This window comes from Synchiropus splendidus, chromosome 5 (assembly GCF_027744825.2).
Source record: "Synchiropus splendidus isolate RoL2022-P1 chromosome 5, RoL_Sspl_1.0, whole genome shotgun sequence".
NCBI classification, from domain to species: Eukaryota; Metazoa; Chordata; class Actinopteri; order Syngnathiformes; family Callionymidae; genus Synchiropus; species Synchiropus splendidus.
The window spans coordinates 31077422-31097478 of NC_071338.1; the positions used below are offsets into that span (position 1 = coordinate 31077422).

A 20057-nucleotide genomic window follows, 5' to 3' on the forward strand; every position below is an offset into this window, starting at 1 on the left:
CTGATGGACTGGGTTTGCCCTCACAGGCCTTGACTTTGACACCATGAGGTCAGGCATCAAGTCCCAAATTTCACTCGCAAGGAGGGGGCAGGGTTTCTATTTTCCACTGTGGGTCACAGAAGAGATAAACTGGGGTTAAACTGAGATCATTTCCTGAACTCGCTCGTGGGTAGACAGAGGATGAAAAGGGCTCGACGTTGCTCCATTGGCTGAAAAGCCGCTAAAGGGATTGACGGAACACACAGTCTAAAGACGTCTCTGACAAACCCGCACGAGTTTTTCAACACATTTGCTTTTTATTTGAATTGTGTTTACCGCCGCCGATAATCCGCCGCTTCCCTCTGCACAGCGGAAACAATTTATTTTTAAAACACTCCTGTCGAGACAATCAACGAGCCGCAGGTGTGTGTGTGTGTGTGTGTGTGTGTGTGGATGTGAAATGGAAATGAAGACGGAGGCACACAGAGGGCCGTTCGGCCTGGTGAAGAAGACCAATCGGTTGATAGAGCCGTCGCAGATGCGGTAATAAAACCAAGCAGGGCAATTAGAGAAGATGAGGAACGTAGGAGGGAAGGTGGGGGGGCAGATCAGATGATGAGAGCTCTTTAAAAAGACGCACATTTTGTGGGTGTGCTTTTTATTGTCAACTAGAAATGTAATAAATCCATTTGAGAACGGTCGCAAGAAAACAATTTTCACGTCTATTAAAATAATTGACGTTGACTCATGACTGTGAACAGAACCATAATAATAATAATAATAATAATAATAAAACAGCACTGCCATCTTGTGTAGAGATGTCAGAACTGCAATGTCTTCATCTGAGGCGTTCATGAAGGTCGTATAATAACAGAGACTCAGTACAATAAGGACAGTGTGGAGCTTGTTTACAGCTGCGTGTGAGTCGAGATGTTCTCTCGCTCTTTTGTGGAACAGGTTCAGAGACCCGGGCCTCCAGCGAAGATGAGCTCCAGGGCAGCCTGGATGTCGCCGTCCGTGGCCTGTAGCGCTCTGAGCATCAGCTCCTCGTCCTGGATCCCCATGTCCCGCAGCTGCTGCATCTGAGACTGCCAGCGTCCCTGAAGGCAGCACAACAGCTTGAGAGGTGACTAACAAAAGACATGGCGCCTCCTCACCTGTAAACTGGACATGTTTGTGGCCTGCAGAGCTTGTTGGAGAGCCTGGCTGAAGAGGTCGTTGCTGACCGGCGTCCCCGCTGGCATAGGTGCGGCGCTGCTTGACGGGTCGGACTGGAATCAGAAAGGCAGAACAAGGTATCGTAACTTAAAAGGCATCAACAGGAACTGAGTCAAGTACCTGACTGGCGGTGGTGGGAGTCACAGCGCTGCTTTCTGGCGTGCTGGCCAGCGCCAAAGCCGTCGCCAGCTCGCTCTGTGTGATTGGTCGAGGGCCGGCGGCGCCCGTGTGGCTCAGAGACACGGGTCGGATTCCAGAGACCCTGCTGGATGGGCCCGGTGGGCTCCCCTTTAGCATGAAAAACAAGAGCGCGTGTTGAAGAATGAACGTCTGATGAACGCATGATGGCTGGCGCCTGTCGAGCTCACCGACTGGAAATCCTCATCGTCGTCAGACATTCCCTCAAACATGAATCCTCCTGGAGACATGAGTGGAGAAAATGAACAGTGTGAGTGGAGAGAGACATCTGGTGGTGCTATTGCAGATTGCAGACAGCCATTTCTCAGCCTGTTTTTCAACCTTTTTCAAGCCACAACACCCTTGGTTCATTGAAAAAATCCCAGCGCTCACCACCAAAGGAACATGTGCCAAAGCGCACTTGTGCCCCATAGAAAATCCTTATTCATTTGTGAAAAACTGAAGCTACTGACACCCGGTTGTTAATTTGCCGGGCTATTAGCAGAAACAAATTGCAGTAAATATATTTGTTTCAAGAAAGTGGTGGGCTATATGGCAAAATATATCATGATTTATTTATTTACTTACTTACTTTACATAACTGTTTCGATTTTATATCTTCTCTTTTGCATGCTTCCATTGTAGTTTTGAGTTTCCAGACAAATCCTCAGCATTTTTTGCCTGAACGTGCTTCATAAAAACAATTCTTTCTCTCTTCACATTTTGGAGAACATTTACTCTGTTGTGCATTTAGTTTTTCGACAACCTTTAAACCAAACTTTGGCAGTCTGTGAGCATCAACGTTTTTAAGTGAGACTTTGGTGTCACCCTTCCGACAAGCATTAGTCCCTCCATCGTTCTGTCGTGAAAGTCTGTGTTCAAGTTAAAAACAGCTGGAAGTTGTTGAAGCTTTTGAGCAGCTTCTTGGCTGTGAGTGTGTGGGAAGAGGAGCGCGGCGCACCACAGCAGCGCTGCTTTGACTGAGGGACAGATCAGCGATCAACACACTGGAGCTCTACAGTAGGGTGGAGAGAAAGAATGGCAGTGAATCCATGTGATCGCCTCACCTTGGTTGCTCCTCAACACCTTCTAACTATCATGATTTAATGTCATCATATCGCCCACCTCTATCTCTGGACACATGAGGTGAAACTGGATCATTTTCCCATGGCTCACTTGATCCGTCTCTCGGTTGAAAAACACTGCTCTACGCACTGTAGCTCACTTGGCTTCCAAGAATGGCCACAAATACTGAGACTTAATCTCAGCTACCGTTCGTCTCCCCCTTCCTCACCTGGCATTTCGCTGTAGGACCCTGCCGAGACGCTTCGAGAGGAGTTGTTGCTGGACTGCGGCGGCATGCTGCCGGCCACGGAGTGCAGCACCAGGATGATGGCGTTGACAAGGGCCGGGTGAGCGCTGATCAACCTGCACACACATCAAGACCATAAGGATTTGTTTCACACCAGAGACAGTCGAAGACCCGCACTTACGTGTCCAGCATGTTGGGGTCAGTGAACTGCACAAACAGATCTTTGTCTTGAAGCACACCTGAGAAGAGTGAAGACATCATCACTGCGAGCTCAACTGTTCAGTAAAGCTTCACGTCACGGTCGTCACCACCTGTGCCACCCTGGCTGCACTCTCTTCTTCATTCGATGATTGACCCCGAACGGTTTCCCCTCATCTCTAACTCAGTTTCCTTTTCTCTCCCGCTGTTCCTCCACCAGTCAGTGGCATTTACATTCAGACTAGATTGTGTTTCACTAGGTAAATAAATGAGACATAAATAAACTAGAAGAGGCTTTAAGTCTGAAGCACCTGGCATTGAAAGGGTGAAAGCATCAAGAGAGTGAGGCTGCAGGCGAGACATGGGGACACAGTTAATGGCTGTCACACCATGCTATTATTGCTGTGAAACTGATGGAAAAGTCAGGATGTTTCCAGTCTTTTAAGGGGCAGTTGATACACTTACAGAGGTTAATTGATGATTCTATATTAGGGGCGTCAAAGTGAAACCCAAAAGGGCCAAAAACAAGCAGGCTTCAGACACCTGACTGTTAAAACTGTGTGCGCCTGATCAGTCGGTCCAAAAATCGGCACCCACACGGCTCTTTTAGGGTTCACACCTGTGCTCTAAATCACTGATTCTTAACCATAGGGCCCAGGCCCCTGGTTGGGCCACGAGCGCCCCCTAGAGGGCCGCTAAACGATTTTTTTTTTTTTTTTTACACCTCAGGGCCTTGAGATACTCAGTTTTAATACACTTGCCATATGTGGTGGCAGCAGTGTGTCATTGCATTGACTTGACAGGTCCACATTTGTGATAGTGGAGAAATTGTTGAAAAGAAAAAAAATGATGAAGTGATGTCGCCTGCATGAAAGCACCTGTTGGTTTTTCAAATTATTTTATGGCAACACTTTCATTTATCTTCTTTAGAGTTTATGAAAAAAGAATTTGATATTTAGATGTTTCATTATATTTATTTTATTCAGAACTGTATTCATGACGTACGCATTTTCAATTTTCTCAACAGTTTGCATCAACTGCATTTTTTTTCTTTTGTAAATTTGATGAAGACCTGGTTCTGCTCATGGTTTGACTTTTCCATGACAAATATCTTTGCGCTGATGATTTCATGTCATTTCACAAGGTTTCGGTTTGTTTACGTGTATGGTTATTGAACACAAATGAAATCAGTAATTCTGAAATCAGAAATCAGTAATCTCAGTAATGAATCAGTTCTATTCCCCGGAGCCATTTGTTCTGGAAAAGGTGAGCCTCAAGATCAGTAAGGTTAAGAACCCCTGCTCTAAATGATCCATAGGTGTGAGAAGCCCCATCAATAGTTGTCTACATCTATGTGTCCTGTGATGGTTTCCGCAGCAATGATGATCATAAAAAGCAAACATCACAATAACATCGGTGTCAACAGAAATCCAAATGCAGGTTTTGGGATTGGATCGGGAGTGAAAAAATGTTTGTCAGTAGATCCTTATTTCAAGGTTTGTTTCAGCAGACGTGGAAGGTCTTACCCAGAGCCACAGGGTCTGATCTGAGTCCTGGTGTGGCCACTATAATCTGGTCCAGAGATTCTTTATTTGTCAACATTTTATAGACCTGAACAGAAGGAGAAGACCTCATCAGTTATCCTTCCTGCATTTGAGCTACCTAAAATGAGGTCTACACAGTTCAACTTTACGTAAACAATATTAACTGTAGTGAAGTTGGCGTTCCACTCACAGAGTCTCTGTACGTTGAGTTGAGCGAATGCAGGGCGGCGTGGAAGACCCTGAACTCCCGAGCTGCCGTCGCCCTGTTCACAGGCTCTGGTGAGGACAGCGGTTAAATGTGAGAGGTTTGACATGAATGGAGCTCTGGGGTCAAAGGTCACACACACCTGGATTGCTCTCAGGTTCAAGCCAGCTCTTCTTCAGGATATGAACAGTGGATCCCGGCTGAATCCCACAGGCATCTAACGTGAGTTCGTCTTTTAGTTTACGTCCGCAGTGCACCAGCTCTGAGGAGACATGTTTTTTTTTTTTTTATCATCATTGTCTTACACCACAGTGTCTGCTTCATCCCCACCACGATATGTTGTGTACCGTTAATGCAGCCTCACAGCATGAATGAATGACCTGTCGGTCGCTAAAACGATGACGCTGATTTAACCCACAACAAGGTGTTAATGGTTTTGATAGTACTTAGAACACCAGACCTATGAGCTCAGGGTCCGGGATGGAGTCAGGGAGCTGGGCTGACACCAGCTGTTTGAGAGTCCCGACCCGGTATCCTCCTGGTGGGACATCACCGGGCATCATCTCTGGGAAGTGGAACGTGGATTTGGGCTGATCCACCAGCTTCAGAGACAAATGCCAGTCCGGGGAGGACGCCATTTCAGAAGTTTTCAACCTTGAATATAGACAAAGATCCATGTTTTGGTGAGTAACGTGTCCTCGATGCGATTGGCAACTTAAACCAGACCGAGGTCTCTTTGTATCGAATAACGAGACTCAAACCATTTTATATCGGTTGGCATGAAACTAACGCCGGGTTGAGGACAAAATACTAACGAAAAGAATACTTAGTCGACCAAATAACTGAGGCTTTATTTAGAATCTGCACACTCACCTTATACGTTGTTGACACGGCACTTCCTGGTTCCGTCACGTGACCAATGAGACGTTTGTAGTCCAGCCAAGAGGCATGGAAAATCCAACTGTGAGCGAATTAAGCCTTATTTTGAATAACGGAAATCTAAATAAAAGAAAGACGTGAATTCGTAAGATGAATAAGAACACATTCGTGCATTTAAATGTTTTAGCTATTCACCTATAAATTATGTGACAGGTCTCCCGGAGCATTTTTCTTTCCACGTATTGCCTCTTTAAAGACAGCCGTCGCGATTCGTGTTGCGTTCAGTGACTGTACGTCATTTATAAGACCCATCTTGAAAGAAGCAATAAACACAAAATAAACACGTTTGTTTAATTCGTACTATTGCCTTTTTTTATACCCGGATTAATCAAACAAGTGTGCAGTGTTGAGCAAACGCATAACTCTGAGTCCAGTGCACGGGAGACCCCTTTCCCCCTCCGTATGACGTCACCCGGGACAAAAGCAAGGAGTGGTTTGTGAGGAAAGAAGAAATCAATGGAACAGAACCGAACTCTGCGATAAACCGCACTTGTGCTTCACCACACACCGAAAGGAGCCAGTCTACGCCTTTGGCGCCTCGTTTTTTGGGGCTCTGGAGAGATGTACTGACCTAGAAAGTGACTGCGACTGAGCTGGACGGAGGAGTCGTCGCCACCGGGCAGTTTTAAGAGACGCTGGACTGGAATGGTGAGTCACTTTCCGAGTTATCTTGATGGTGTTATTGTGTTTGTTCGCTTATGTCTGAGCAACAGCTGGCTGGCAGGAGGGAAACCCCGCAACTTCAACCTCAAACTCTCACTTTTCTTGGTGTCAACTCGTTGAAAGTTAAAACACTAAGCGCACGTGAAGTGTATTGAAGTACACTGACGCAAATGCTCTGTGAAATAAACAGCGCTATTTGCTGTAAAGCTATGAAAAAATATGAATGAGTCATACTGCGCCCTCCAGAGGCTAAAGCTGAGTACTGGTTTTTCAATCGGTGTAACAGCTTCCATTAGGCTGCCAAGTCGTATAAATCAAAGCAGGTGACCTCAGTACCACGTCAACAGTCCTGTAAATGACGTCACCTGGCTATTATACACTGTCTTTTGGATTATATTTACTAAACATACATTATAAATACACACAGCCACATATGTGAGGTTTAAAAAAAATAAAACTGAATGAAAAAAATAAGGTTAAAAGGGAAGGAAAAAAAAATTGTCCCTTTTATTTTTCCCCTACAGTTAATTGAATTTTCAATTGTTGTACGTATGTTTTTAAACTGCACCGTCTGACAGCCACTTGCAGCCTGGAATTTCTCGTAGGAACCTCCGAAAAGGGATTTATATAGTCCTCTATCTGTCTTCACTCTGTACTGTGATAGTCTTTATTACCATTGTGATTATATTACCAGAATATAAATAAATGTTGAAATCCTCTCTTTCAATACTTATACTTATATTTATTCTATTTTATTATTATTATTATTATTATTATTATTATTAAATCAATGCTGTCACGACAAATGAATTCTACAGGACAGAAATAAAAATAAATTAACTTCTCTCTCTCTCTCTCTCTCTCTCTATATATATATATATATATATATATATATATATATATATATATATATATATATATATATATATATATATATATTTTTTTTTTTTTTTTTTTTTCCCCTAAAGAATTCATTTGTAGTGACAGCATTGATTTCATAATAATATATATATATATTTTTTCTTTTGTAACATAACATAAAACTTGTATTAGGTAGCAGAATGACATTTAATCATAAAACTGCAGCCTAAAAAATAATAGTGGATTGTTTTTTTCAAATAAGAGTTTTAAAATATAGCAAAAATAGCACCAATAAATAAATTACTATAATAAATAGTCACTTAGTTTTTACATCTGAAAACTATTTTCCCAGAACAGGCATACATTGCGGAAGAACATCCAGAAAACAATAATGTTTTTTTCTCTCGCATTAATATGGCTTCAGAGTAAATAAATATGAGAATAAATGACACAATTCAGGATTCTCTTGTTGCCTCTGATGGATGAGAGAGGGTGAGAGCGCCGCCTGCTGTGAAGATGCAGCTGCTTCCTGTGGGATTCAGAGGAAGCAACATTCACCATCCAGACTGCAGGAAGTGATCACTGATCCAGCCAGGAGATAACAATGCCATTTGACAAGAATGCAGCGCCGAGTTATTGCTCCAGATGTGATTTTAGTATGTGACAGCAGGCGGATGATGATATTGTTTCGTCTTATTGCTCTTATACATCAAGCCTGCCGCCTGACAAAGGTGAGACTCAATTACCTCGTGCAGGATTTTCCACATTGCATTTCCTACCTCTAACCACAAATAAAATCCGAGCGCACATTTGTCTCGCAGCAATTATCTGTCGCATAATGGTGTAAAGTCAGCGTTTTCAGCTTCTTGTTTTGAAACAGCAGCCGGTTCGAGCGTGGTGATGCGTCTTTCAGAAGCAAAAGGTGGCGCTGGGTTGTAAGAGACGGAACGGCCGTTTAAACTTTTGTTAAAAGTAGAATCAAAAGGAATATAGCAGCCATTTTAAGGTCCTTTTATGTGGCTCCACGTTGAAACGTCATCGTCCTAATTGATGTGAACTTCTCACTCCCGTCCCATGACGATTCCAGCCGGCCTCATCTCTCAGGTCGGGATCATCTTCATCATTCTGGGTTGAGTGGCTGGCGATGGCTGGAGGTGCCGGTTGATAATGTCAGCCGGGGTCCTCGGAGAATCCGCCCGAGCCCGGGAACGCTCCGATTCATTACAATTACAGCGCCTAAATATGGCCATCGTCCCGCGGGAGCCGGCGAGAGAGCAGTAAAACGGTTGCTGAGACTTTGCACACAAATGGCGGTCATAATATTCAGTGATATTTCCAGAGTTTTAATTCACCACCGTGCTTCCTTTCTCTTTCCTTTGACCCCGGCAGTAAGCTTAATTATCCATAGTGCTGTGACTTAATGAAACAGTCTTATAGCTCCACGAAAAAAAAGGCATTAAAGGGAGAACATTAAACTGCTTTTTAGTGACCAACACTCTTCAAGTCTCATCAAAAGTTGCCATGTCTGTCTCTTCAGGATCCAGGAGGCGTTAGAACAAATATAGATATAAGTATAATCCTGTTGCGATGGCTCCATTATGAACACACAGTTGTGTTGAATAAAGGAGTCCAACTCGCTTTGTGTCAAGCCACTTGAGTCAAATGAGTCATGACTCTCTGCGATCAAAGACTTCCTCTGTCAGAGACGTCTGTTGGTCGCCATCGTGTTGTGCTCTGTTGGACTCGGGGGCAGTGAATCTGTCTGTAAGAAAGTGGCCGTGACTCAGGTGCACAGCAAATCAGATTTGTGCGACAAAAGCGACGTGGTTTACACGTAAAGTCACTATAGAGGTGCGATCACATGCGACGAACTGTCGCACTACATTATGGCAGTGAGGAATGCACCACATTTGGGGCGACAGAGTTCCATTTCATCGTACACACAGTGTGAAAAATCTGAACTCTTCTCGTCAGCCAATCAGAGCTCAGATTTTCCGACATATAGAAAGGGAAAATTCATCAACAAGAGCAAGTAAGATGGACGGCTACTAATAGGTGTCAATGACCAACTGTTAAATTAGCTGTAGACGGGTTCATGAGTCAACCAGTGGTGATGTCATCAAGCACTTTTTTTGTGTGAGACCACAATGACTGAGCAAAATCTAACCATCAGGCTTTTAGCGAGGGGGACGTCTGAAAAACAGGCCTGAATCTCGACCGTACTTGGCCGCCAGATGCCGCCATATACAGCGGCCCAAGCTACGGTCGAGAATCGGGCGTCGATTTTTTTTCATGTTTTGCAGACGCCCAGATGCCTCCCTCCCAACTAAAAGACTGCTAACCATCCAAAACACATGGCTAACCTTAACCAGGACTCTGAACCAAACTGAAACCCAATTGATAATGACCCAGTTATTTCGACGAGGTCCAGCCTCAATTTGCCAAATGTCTTCACGAAGTCATTTGGTCCTCATAAGGATAGTAGTTTGTCAAGAATTAGCTCCAACAAGTCGGATAAACAAACCCACACGCGAACACACACTTCCTATCTTTGTGAGGACTGTCATTGACATTCATTGATATTATGCCTTCCCCAGCCTCTTTTGCTCTTAACCAAACTAAAATCCAATTATAATAACCTTGGTATTTTGTAGTTTTAACCCTGAAAATGAGGCTTGACAAAACGAGGACCAGCCAAAATGTCCTCACTCTGATTATAAACGCACACAGGTTCTCACAAAGATAGAAGTACAAGAACACACACACGCGCACACACACAATGAAAGTCAACACTGCTAATACCTGTAATTCATATCAGCGACTGTTGAAGTATTTTGCTCTGCAGGGTTCCATCCACTCCGCTCACACGCAGCGAAATAAATGAGTAAATTGATGAATGAATATTCTTCCAAGTGTCCTGAAGACGCCTGTTAAAACCTTATCACATATTTCCGGGTGCAAACCGGCCTCTTAATTCACACGTTTCCACGGAGCTCAGCTTGTTTCCGTCTGCTGCTTTGAGCTAGACCGTAAAATTGGGGTATACTCGCTGCTGTGGGGTCTCCTCAGCTCCTGACTCATCCAGTTAAAAAGCCTTCCTGGTGTCTGGGCGACACACGCTGACTCAGGCTGTGGTTTGGTGCGAGGAAAGTTGAAGGGGAATTTTTCAGTCTGCTGTCTTCATGTTCTGGGCTGTATGTAAGTGGCTCATTTTAAGAGATGATGGGCTGTGAGGACGTTCTGATTGTTCTAGCAGTGGAGAGGGGCTGTGGAAGTCCTGAGCACAGCTGGTGAGTTGTTGTGGAAACTCGACTTCCTCAATCTGACCACATAAATGAAGAGCTGCTTGAAGTCAGACCAGCTACTGAGCATCAGCATGTTTCTTTTAAACCCTTCTGTAGCTCCAATTTTGGAGGTCATTACCGTGGTAAACCAGAAAGCAGAGCTGAAGTCACTCTTGGTACTGATCACCTACATTTATTTGGTTCCATATTTTGTATTATACATTTTGTTATCCATATTCTATATTTTATTTTGAGTGGAGTTGAGGAACACAACAGAGTTTTTGTAATTAATTCTAAAAAAAGAAGTGACTCAAAACAAATCTGTGAAGTAGTTCTCAGTTTCGACACTCTCAAGATGGAGAATGGAGTCAAAGCTCGTCACGCAGCTTACAGGAAAAGAGGAATAGAAAGTAGGAGGAAGAGGAAACTGATCACGCAGTGATGACAGAGAGGACAGGGATAGATCAGGAGCTATGATAAACCCACAGTGATGCACATGGATGAACCTTTTGACCTCAGAAAAATGTTATCTATACTTTTATTTTCTTTATTTCAATTATTTTCTTGATCATGTATAAACATTTTAATATAGCACCCTTCAGTATGCTGGTCCCAAACTGATCTCACTGGCAAAAGAGGAATAAGAACATTCACACAATAGATTCAACTGATACACAATACAAGAAGCATCTACACAACTGAAACATACAGATGCTCAAAGCATCAGTGTCAGCTGTGGTAAATCGGAAAGCAAGACACAAGCCACATAAACATTTTGTCTACCTATGTTTACTGGATTCTGATGATTTGACTTGACTTTTGCTGACATTCCGCCATCTTTATATCACCAAATCGTTTAAAAAAAGACATTATGGACGTCTTCATAAAACTTACTACTCACAATTTTACACACAAAATTGAATAATGCTTGCCAAGACTCTGTGAATGATACTGAGATAGACAGCTCACTGGTGCTACTCTGGATAGAGTATTTTGCTCTGATTTCTGTGCATCTTTTGGCCAATAGTGTTCTACGTTGGCACAAAGTGAGATAACGTAATACACATTGAAAAACCTCATAAAGATAAGTTGTTAAAAAGAATGCAGATTCATCACATTGACATTTTTTTAGGGCTGCAATCTGTATGCGACCCAAAAAGTATGGGGCAATTTCAAAGGACACATGCCTTTTACACCACAGTTTGAGCAATTCAAATTCAAATATAAAGTTCCGAAACAACATACTTAACTAATCTTTGAGGTAGCGAGTGACTTGTCAATTGTTAAAACAGTCATTAGTAGGGCTGTATGTTGGCAGTAATATCGTATATTACAGGAGTGGCGATTCATTGTGCTATTCTGCAAGACAGTTTCTGAAATATATTGTTATCAGAGTCGTCTTTTCCCTCAACTCAACTTTCATCAGTTGGTGATCAATAACTCTTAAGTTCACGGTGTAAAGCAAACTTAAAATGAGTGAAACAAGTTTCCAATCCAAAGTTCTGCAGAGACAAAAGTGAAATCTGTCATGACCGTGAGAGTGGAGGTAGAAGTGTTTTTTGTTTTTTTTCAAGTATTGTTTTCCCCCTGGATGGCAAAAACAAAGAAGAATGAATTGGCTTTTCCTGTCAAGTTTGGAAGTTCCCATTTGTCTGCACAGCTGCACTCATTATAGGATAGAAATACTAAAACCTTCACAGCCCACATGCCGTCAGATCAGTTATAAAGCAGACACACACGCAGACACACAATAATTGTCAGCTCGGAGACAGTTTAATGTCTCATGTTTCTCTCTCCTGAATCCCCCACACGTCCTCTGTGTTTTGTCACGCCGTTGTGCTGCTGCAGTAGTAATCTTCTCCCACGTCTGATGTCTGTGTTTTTCTCCCTCCAGTGCTGTGTCTGAAGACGTGGAGCTGCTGTTTTAATCCACCCTGGAAGACCATGCTGTCCCTGCTGCTGCCCGCCATGCTGGTCGTCCAAGCGATCGGTGGGTGTCTCCCCTGCCATTAGATCTGAGTCTGTGCACCGCCTGTTAAACCACACACCCGCCGGGCCCATTAGTCTTCTGCCTTCAAAGGCTTCACTGGGCAAAACAACAGTTCAGATGAGTCCAATACTAAAAACTAATCTTCCAATAGTTGGAGTTCCCTGTTCAAGCCCTCATCCGTCCACATAAGCTCGCACATTCATCTTCGCGCTCATCCGGCCGATTAAATCACAAGTTTGTTAGAAACACCGCAGCCCTGAAAATCTGTGACTTCTATCGTATGCTTCTCAGTTGCTGCAACTAATGTGTCTCATCTTTTACAATGACTAGCTAATTCTCTGCAACTCTGGACGGAACCTGTGTCCAGTCTCTATAGTTGCGCTCTATCAACCGGAATTTACGGCAGTTTTCTCTAAACACCGTGTGGACAGTCATTTCGAAATTGAAGCTGCGTCATCTCTTAGAGGCTCAGAGTAGAACTGCTCCTCTTGCACATCCCAGTTTTTGCCCTCGGCTTCTCTGTCATAAGTGCTGCCCTTGCTGACCCTGTCGAACAATGAATGGCTGATCAGAAGCAAACATGCAAACCAGTGATGTTTTCCATAACTTCAGCGGCAGCTTCTTAAACTAAGAACACACAAAACTTTCCATTTCGTCCTAAGAAGATAAGATATAGCTTTAATATGGAGAAAATGTGATTTTCATTTTCTGATTTAAATCCATATACGTCTTCAGTTGAAGGCTTAAACAAAGTTTGAGCTGGCGAGCGGATTTAAGAGCGGTGGCGTTTGTCTGCAGAGCTCTGGGCACATATCCTGTCGAAGACAGAGCAAATGTAAAATTGTCAAGTTGAATTATACAGTTGATTGTCATCGTTTTCCAGTTTGAGGCTTGGGAAGTAAAAGTGTCACACAGTGACGAGTGACTTAAGCACTGGGACTGTATAGCAACAATCCCTCATGTACATGCTCACCCCGCAGGGTCAGCCTCTTAAACTCCTTCTTATCAACTTTTACAATTCTTGTCCGCCAGGTTTGTTTGTCTGTTGCTCGTTTTCTTTGTGTATGGTTTAATATGTTCTCTCTGGTTTCCTCTGGGCACTTTGGTTTCCGCCCACAATCCAAAAACAAATGGCTGAATTCATGAAAAATTTCCACAGTGTGATTGGATGAGATGTGTTTGTGATATACTGGTGACTAGTGTTGGGCTGATGAGGCTTCATGAAACACCATGCTCATTTTCTGTGCCGACTACTTGGTGTTCTTTGCTCTAAAGTCGTTGCATTTGAACAACCACTTCAATGAATTTTGACATCATTTTAGAAGCAATTGCGCCACCTACTGAGCTCCGAAAATGAGGACACTGTTTCGTGCAGCCTCATCAGCCTGTCACTTCCTGGTAGGGATGCTCTGACTGATCAGTCACCGATGCACTACCTGTCACAGCCGATCACAGCAACCGATCACCTGTGACAGTCGCCGCTCTGATGAAGCCCCGCTGGTCGTGCACTCCTCCCTACTCACTGCTCACTATGCAGCGGCATGCTTGCTGTAGAGGATCTTTCAGTCTGTCATGTAAACGTTGCATCCTGCAGCACATGCACGGGAAAATGCCTCAAATTAAACACGCCATTGAAAGCGCCAGCACTTGATAGCGCACGGAGAGCTTTCTGGGCTGGTTCCTCAGCAGCAGAATGTTAGCGCTGATGACCCATAGCAACAACCGCGGGTCTGAGTGTGACATTCGGGATGATAAGAAATAATTATTAATTTCACAGCTAGATGTCCAACCTTTCTCAGGTGTCGTTTACGCAGAAACGGAAACGACCGGATCCATCGCCGTTTTGGAGGCAGGTGCAGCGTTCGCTAGCCACCTGAATCTGAATCTTTTGAAAACATCCGGAGTGGAAACTTTTATAAATGCAGTGCTCTATGTCTGGGAGTCCCGCTACAGTATGTAAATATTTCACAGACATAGCAGTCTCACATCAAATTAAATGTTTTTCAGTTGTGCTTTTGCCTGCCTTGAGATAGAGGGCTACAATTCTGCCCGTCCCCCAGCAGAATGTTTTGTTCACGACTTGAGAGTCTCCAAGTCATGTCTGGTGTTAAAGTACCTTTATGTTTTGCAAAATCCATTGTTTACTTGTCATTTTGAGTTGCCAGTGCTTCCAGCTCTGTCAAGCTGGAACAGCGAGTTCCCCCCTATAGTCCGGAGGACTTTAGCAAGGTCAGAGCTGATCGATAGCCGACTGTGCTGCTGCCCCACAGTCACAGACTTGTTAATGTAAATATTACAGCTATTATTCTGTTCATTCTGCTCAAGGAGACATCAAGTGTTGTGATTGATTAGGAACACGTTGTTGCTCGCTAATGCTTCTTTAATATAAAATGATGATAGCACACCAGAACTGGTAGCAAATATAACACCGCAATGAGTCCCAATATGCTCTGCTTAATCATCAAAACCATTGGCTGTAAAGTGTAGACATAGTCTGTTAGTTGCACTTCATGAAGGATCTACTTTTGTATGATCAAACTCCATTCGTTCCTAAATTGCAAATCAATAAAGGTCCAATTCTCAACAGTTCCATGAATTACACTACTTGGTGTGTTTTCTTTATGAGTCACATCCCAAAAACTGCACTTGAAGCGGTTTTCGTAGTGGGGCCTCCCCCTTGCCCCAGGCTGTGCTCCCCATCTGTTCAGAAAAGGTCATGTTGCTCTTTTTTTATAGTCAGGATCGTAAGAGGATACATAAAACTATAGTGGGCTGTAGTGATAAAAACATTCTGATGAAATGTAGTTTAATTCCCCTGATGTCGATTGAGGAAAACTCCTGTCAGTTTTAGTGAATCCTCCGTCCGGCTTGGCAGTTTTCAGGCACATCACCATTTCTCTCATCACTCATGTGAGCCAGCAGCATTCCTACATGACTTTTCGGAATCGCGATTAAATCCCCTCAACTTTCAGATGACAAGACCTCTCACACTGCTCCTAATATCCTTAGTCATCTTAATGTAGTGTACAGATGCATTATGAAATTAGCATTTCAAGCGACACACTGCAAATTATGTTTTTTTCTTCTTAGCAAGATAAACAAACAACATTAGATGTAAAAGTGTCAGATAATTTATATTGTTTCTGGTGTTTGACTTTCACTAAAATATTAATTCAAACACAACATTGTCTTTTTTGTATTTAATAGACAGGAAATATTGAATGAGGTAAATAACAGTTGAAGTATATTTCATATCTCTGCCCCTGTCTCATCAAAATACACCTTGTTTTAAGATGTAGTAATAATAATAAGTTGTTTAATCTATACCACAACCCCTCAAACACATGCCACCCATATACCACAACCCTATTTTTGGCCTCTTAAAAGTTAAGTTAACCTCTTAAAACTAACCCTAACTAAGCAAAATCATCTTAAAACCAGAGGTTTTCTATGAAGTTCTCAAAGACGTTTTTATGCTTAATTTAAGCATACTCTAAACTTACATTTTAAAATGTAAACTTGCTTTTTGCTCATTTTATGGCCCCCTGGATACGTGTCCTTTGCATTATATAACAATCTTCATTCAAGTCAAGTAGTCTTGCTGCGTGGACACATGGTTTCACCTGTTTCAAGTTGATATTTACAAAGAATGACTGTTTTTATCTTGCTTTTAGAAGAGTTTTTTTGCAGTGCACTTTCCTCTGAGCTAGTTTAACCTTAACACAACAGTAGAAAATTACTATGTGACACATGTCAATACACTACGCCCTACATTACATTATCACATTGCCATCAGTCTTGGACTGTGCCATCAGATCAATGGTAGTATGACATGGTAGACTCCTAGACTGAAGACCTGGTTTGATGGTTTAGGAAAACACTATCTCGGAAGCTAGCCATTGATGCTATTTTTGAGAGAGGTACACACCTTTCATATCTCTATCCATGTGCCGGTTTTCAGATCTAATATACGTCCAACTTCTATCTGTGTTATCCTTCCAATTTTTTGGTCATTTCCATAGCCGGAAAGCAAACTTAAAATAGATGACTCACTAGCTTGAGTTGTTTTTCGTAACCCTTGTGCACTAATGATCTTCCCACGTAAGCAACACCCTCCAGCCAAACCTTTTTTTAAAACTTCGCCCCACAAGCCTGACTGAGGCACCAAGAGAAGAAGCTGTACACATTTTTGTGTTTAAAACACTGTGGCTGTGACTCATGAAACATCTCACTGACCTCTTTAAGTTACGTTCAGTTCAGCACACCCATGAAACCCACAAAGTTCACAAGAAACTTTAGTCGTCCGAAACATTTTTTCCCTTCCTTTTCTCTTTTCTGCTTGAGCTGGCACAACTTCCTATGGGCCATCAGTGGCACATTTCAATCTGGACTCCGTGGACTTTAGTGTCGTCTGTGGTTCATTAGGGACCGATTCTCCTCCGGCACAAATGGGCCTCAGGTCTGCTCATTACTGACTGTCCTCTCACCGGGAGCAAAGGCAGGGAGGAGGGTTCGAGACTGATGGAGCTCTTTAACTTAACTCAGGGGTAATGGGTTTTTGTTCCACACTCCAGACTCTGGTCTGTTAAGTGGAACACTAAGTGAATTAGTTGGGGGGGGTCTTGCTTTGATGTGCGCGTGTAGCACCGCTGGGTTCTTTGGAACTGACAATAATGATCCCCTCCACACATTTATTAAAACATACAGACACATTCAATCGTGCTTTAATGCATGTTTGGCACTCGGGAGAAAATGTAATGGCTACAACAAGTAAGCAATAATTTCTCCTTTGTAAATACAGGCGGACCCCCCAAAAGGCCCTTTTTGCACACTCTTGAACCGTAACTGAAATTTGGTGTCGTTGGCATTTCTATGGTCACTTTATCCAGGTTTCCTTCCTGGACATTCTGCTAACCTAACCCGAGCTACCGCTGTGCTTGTGGCTAGAGTTTGAAAGCTGTTCAGCCTCTGGAGGTTGTACGGTGTATCAGTTACCCCACCCTTACTTTTGGGGCTTTGTTGGCTGCATAGCTTCTGTTCGTTCTAACCTCGTAAATCAGTACTTCCTAACTCAAACCCCTGGAGTTCTTTGGGCACTAATTTGTTGCGGCAAATTTGTGTGAAACAAGCTCATGGGATAAACTCATACCATTTACATCTAACATCCATAGTTATGTCAGATGAAAAGGTTAGGTTGCTATCTTCTCTCGCACCCTCCCTGCACTGCGGTTGTAAAACTGCTGATGGATGAAGAACTGCCCCCTGCAGGGCTTGGACCTTTCTGTGATGCCCAACTTCAACTTGTCTCTGAGAATGCTTCATACTAAGTAATGAAGGAAGGAAAAGGTCAGTTGGCGTGTGATGTGGTGGATGTTAAATCCGTAGGGAGTTGGAGTATGGCCTGAAACACTCGGTGACCTTACAGATGGCTGGCAGAACTGTACTTCACCTGTCTGTACCAGACGCCTGTGCTGGCTTTTTACTCAGGGACTCCATTTTGAAGGGTGAATTCTTCATGTGATCATGCCATTCTTGAGACGATAAATCTTTGACATCTGTATGCTCAGTCAGTCCTTCGCTCCGTGGCAAGTGTCCCATGTCACTAATGCGATTACCGCCTTCTTCCAGGACGCTTGGAAGTGCTTGAACACTATTTCAGGAGATAAACACTAGGATATCTCAAGACAACAGTTGTCATCACAACGCAGAAAACAATATCTCACAAAGTCCCAGCTGTATCCGGGCGTGGGATTTGGGTGATGGATGGTTCTTGGGGAAACCTCTCCACGGCACGACTTGCACAGCTGTTCTTTCCTGGCAGTCGAAGAGAGGCTTCTCCGAGACGGAGTGCCTGTTCAGGATTTAAACTTTGCAGTAATTCTGTGATTTTTCTTTGCAATTGTGTAGCTTGATTGTTTTCCTCAAACTTGGCTTTTAATGTGTGATCTTTACCACTTCATCAAATTGAAGATAACTTTTTGATTAGATGTCTCCTTGATAACTCTTCTCGCCTTCAGCAGACCTTTGTCAATTCCACCACTGTCCAGTTTACTGATGTCCACCCCTCAGCACGGTCTCTGTCCAAGCTTTACGTAACCAGTGTCATCACTGCCTTTTCACTGCACTGCCTTCACATCAAAGTGACCTCACAATTCTGCATGGTGTAACCCGGGGCGGCGCTAGTGTGGGATATGATGCAGACTCAATGGGACCCCAGGAAGGCCCAGACGCTGTTTCACCAAAAGCTGCAGAACTATTCATGGATACGCAACGCTATGTTGCACAATTTAGCTTACCATTTCAGACAAGCAGCTGACCACTTGTCAGCTAGCTACTACAAGTCATAAAACATCACAAGTAAAGACCACTGCAGATTTACAGCTACAAACAAAGTGAACTGAAGGAGGCAAGTAAATCTTTTTGTAATTTTCAAGAGAGTCTGAGTCTTGGCAAATGAGAATTGTGATTGTTTCGTAAATCGATGTTTACCCTAGTATCTACCGTGGTACAATTATGCAATCCTGTTGTTGTTGAGCTGAATAACTTGGTTTCATGCATCATAATAAAAAGGATATTTGTGGTTTCACATCAAACAAAAAGTGTCTAGTCAGAAGGACTCTTTATTTTTGCAAGGTCAGCACACTGTTGGACGCTCACTTCGGATGTGACAAGATCGTACGAAGATGAAATTAAATTCATTGGTTTTCAGCCAGAAAGGTGACTTCCCCCCTGTCTCTGGTGTTGCTGTGGGCGGGTCTCAAGTTACAGGAACATAAACATGGCTAACTGGACAGGCCTTTTATCGACGCTGTAAGTGTATTAAAGCAAGAAAAGATTTGGTCCCTGGGTCCCACAGGGTCTTCAAAGTAGCCGTCATCTTGGTGAGTGGTAAATGCTACCAACCGCTATGACCAGCTTCTTTTCCATTTCACTTCTTCAAGTCGATGAATTTCCCCTCACTCCATGTAAAGTCTGAGCTGACTGGCTAATGTGCCTCGACTTGCCAGAGTTAGGATCTTTGCTACTTGCTACTGAGTTTGAAGCGTCAGTAGCAATGGGCTATCAAGGGGCCCATATTGTAGCGCAACAGTTGATGTTGGTAAGCGCTCCTTTAGATTTACATAACATGTAAACAAGTCACTTTTGTTGCTTGAGTTTTTGTTGCTTAAATTGTGTTTGGTGTGAACCTCTAGTTTAGTGTGTGTTAAAATCGATAGCCAATTGAGTGATCATTGTGCTCCTTCAGAGAGTGCAGTACGGCAGGTGTTGTCCTTTTTGTTGCCTCCAAAAGTCCATCTCTGGCTTTACCTTGAAGAAACTCCTGAGAGTGTGACGTTGTTTTATCACTGACCTGCACATTCGGCAAAACGTCCTGCTTAGAATTTTCAACAGGCATTTTTTTAAAAAAGAAAATGCCCCTCAAAATTCTTGATGCTGAAATAGCAATATGTGACGATGAAACACAAGTAATCGGTGCAATTGGATGGACGGTCTGAGTGGGGCACATTACAGTGGGAGACGGAGAAAATGTCCCTCCTTTGTCTGAAACCCTGGTGTACTTTTAAAAGTCTGCTAGCTGCAAGTGTTATCGTCCTGTCCTCCCTCTCTCTCCACAGCAATTGATTGTGCGTAAGAGGGGACACTTCGGCTTGTGTAGGAATTCAATTTAGGGTTATTACCCCGTATC

The 20057-nt window shown here is 43.2% G+C and overlaps 2 protein-coding genes across 3 annotated transcripts in view; one reads left to right on the top strand and one right to left on the bottom strand.

The window, feature by feature from the left end:
- Positions 1 to 309: 309 nt before the first annotated feature.
- On the bottom strand, positions 310 to 5629 carry LOC128758969 (ubiquitin-like protein 7). Of its 2 annotated transcripts, XM_053865509.1 has the most exons (11): positions 5507 to 5629; positions 5094 to 5287; positions 4776 to 4895; positions 4619 to 4704; positions 4411 to 4495; positions 2868 to 2925; positions 2669 to 2802; positions 1566 to 1615; positions 1318 to 1485; positions 1137 to 1250; positions 313 to 1079 (listed from the first exon to the last, which is right to left on the bottom strand). In XM_053865509.1, the coding sequence occupies exons 2-11, from the start codon at positions 5269 to 5271 to the stop codon at positions 939 to 941; spliced, it is 1134 nt and encodes a 377-aa protein (XP_053721484.1). In that variant the 5' UTR covers positions 5272 to 5287; positions 5507 to 5629; the 3' UTR covers positions 313 to 938. The 2 variants fall into 2 exon arrangements, with proteins under 2 accessions (XP_053721485.1, XP_053721484.1); XM_053865510.1 differs by lacking the exon at positions 5507 to 5629 and having other exon boundaries at positions 310 to 1079.
- Positions 5630 to 5990: 361 nt separating this feature from the next.
- Positions 5991 to 20057, top strand: part of cd276 (CD276 molecule) — a 100773-nt gene continuing 86706 nt past the window's right edge. Inside the window, exons 1-2 of the mRNA XM_053866258.1 lie at positions 5991 to 6220; positions 12275 to 12370. Coding sequence (XP_053722233.1) covers positions 12325 to 12370 — 46 coding nt within the window. The 5' untranslated portion in view covers positions 5991 to 6220; positions 12275 to 12324. The remainder of the gene's footprint in view (positions 6221 to 12274; positions 12371 to 20057) is intronic.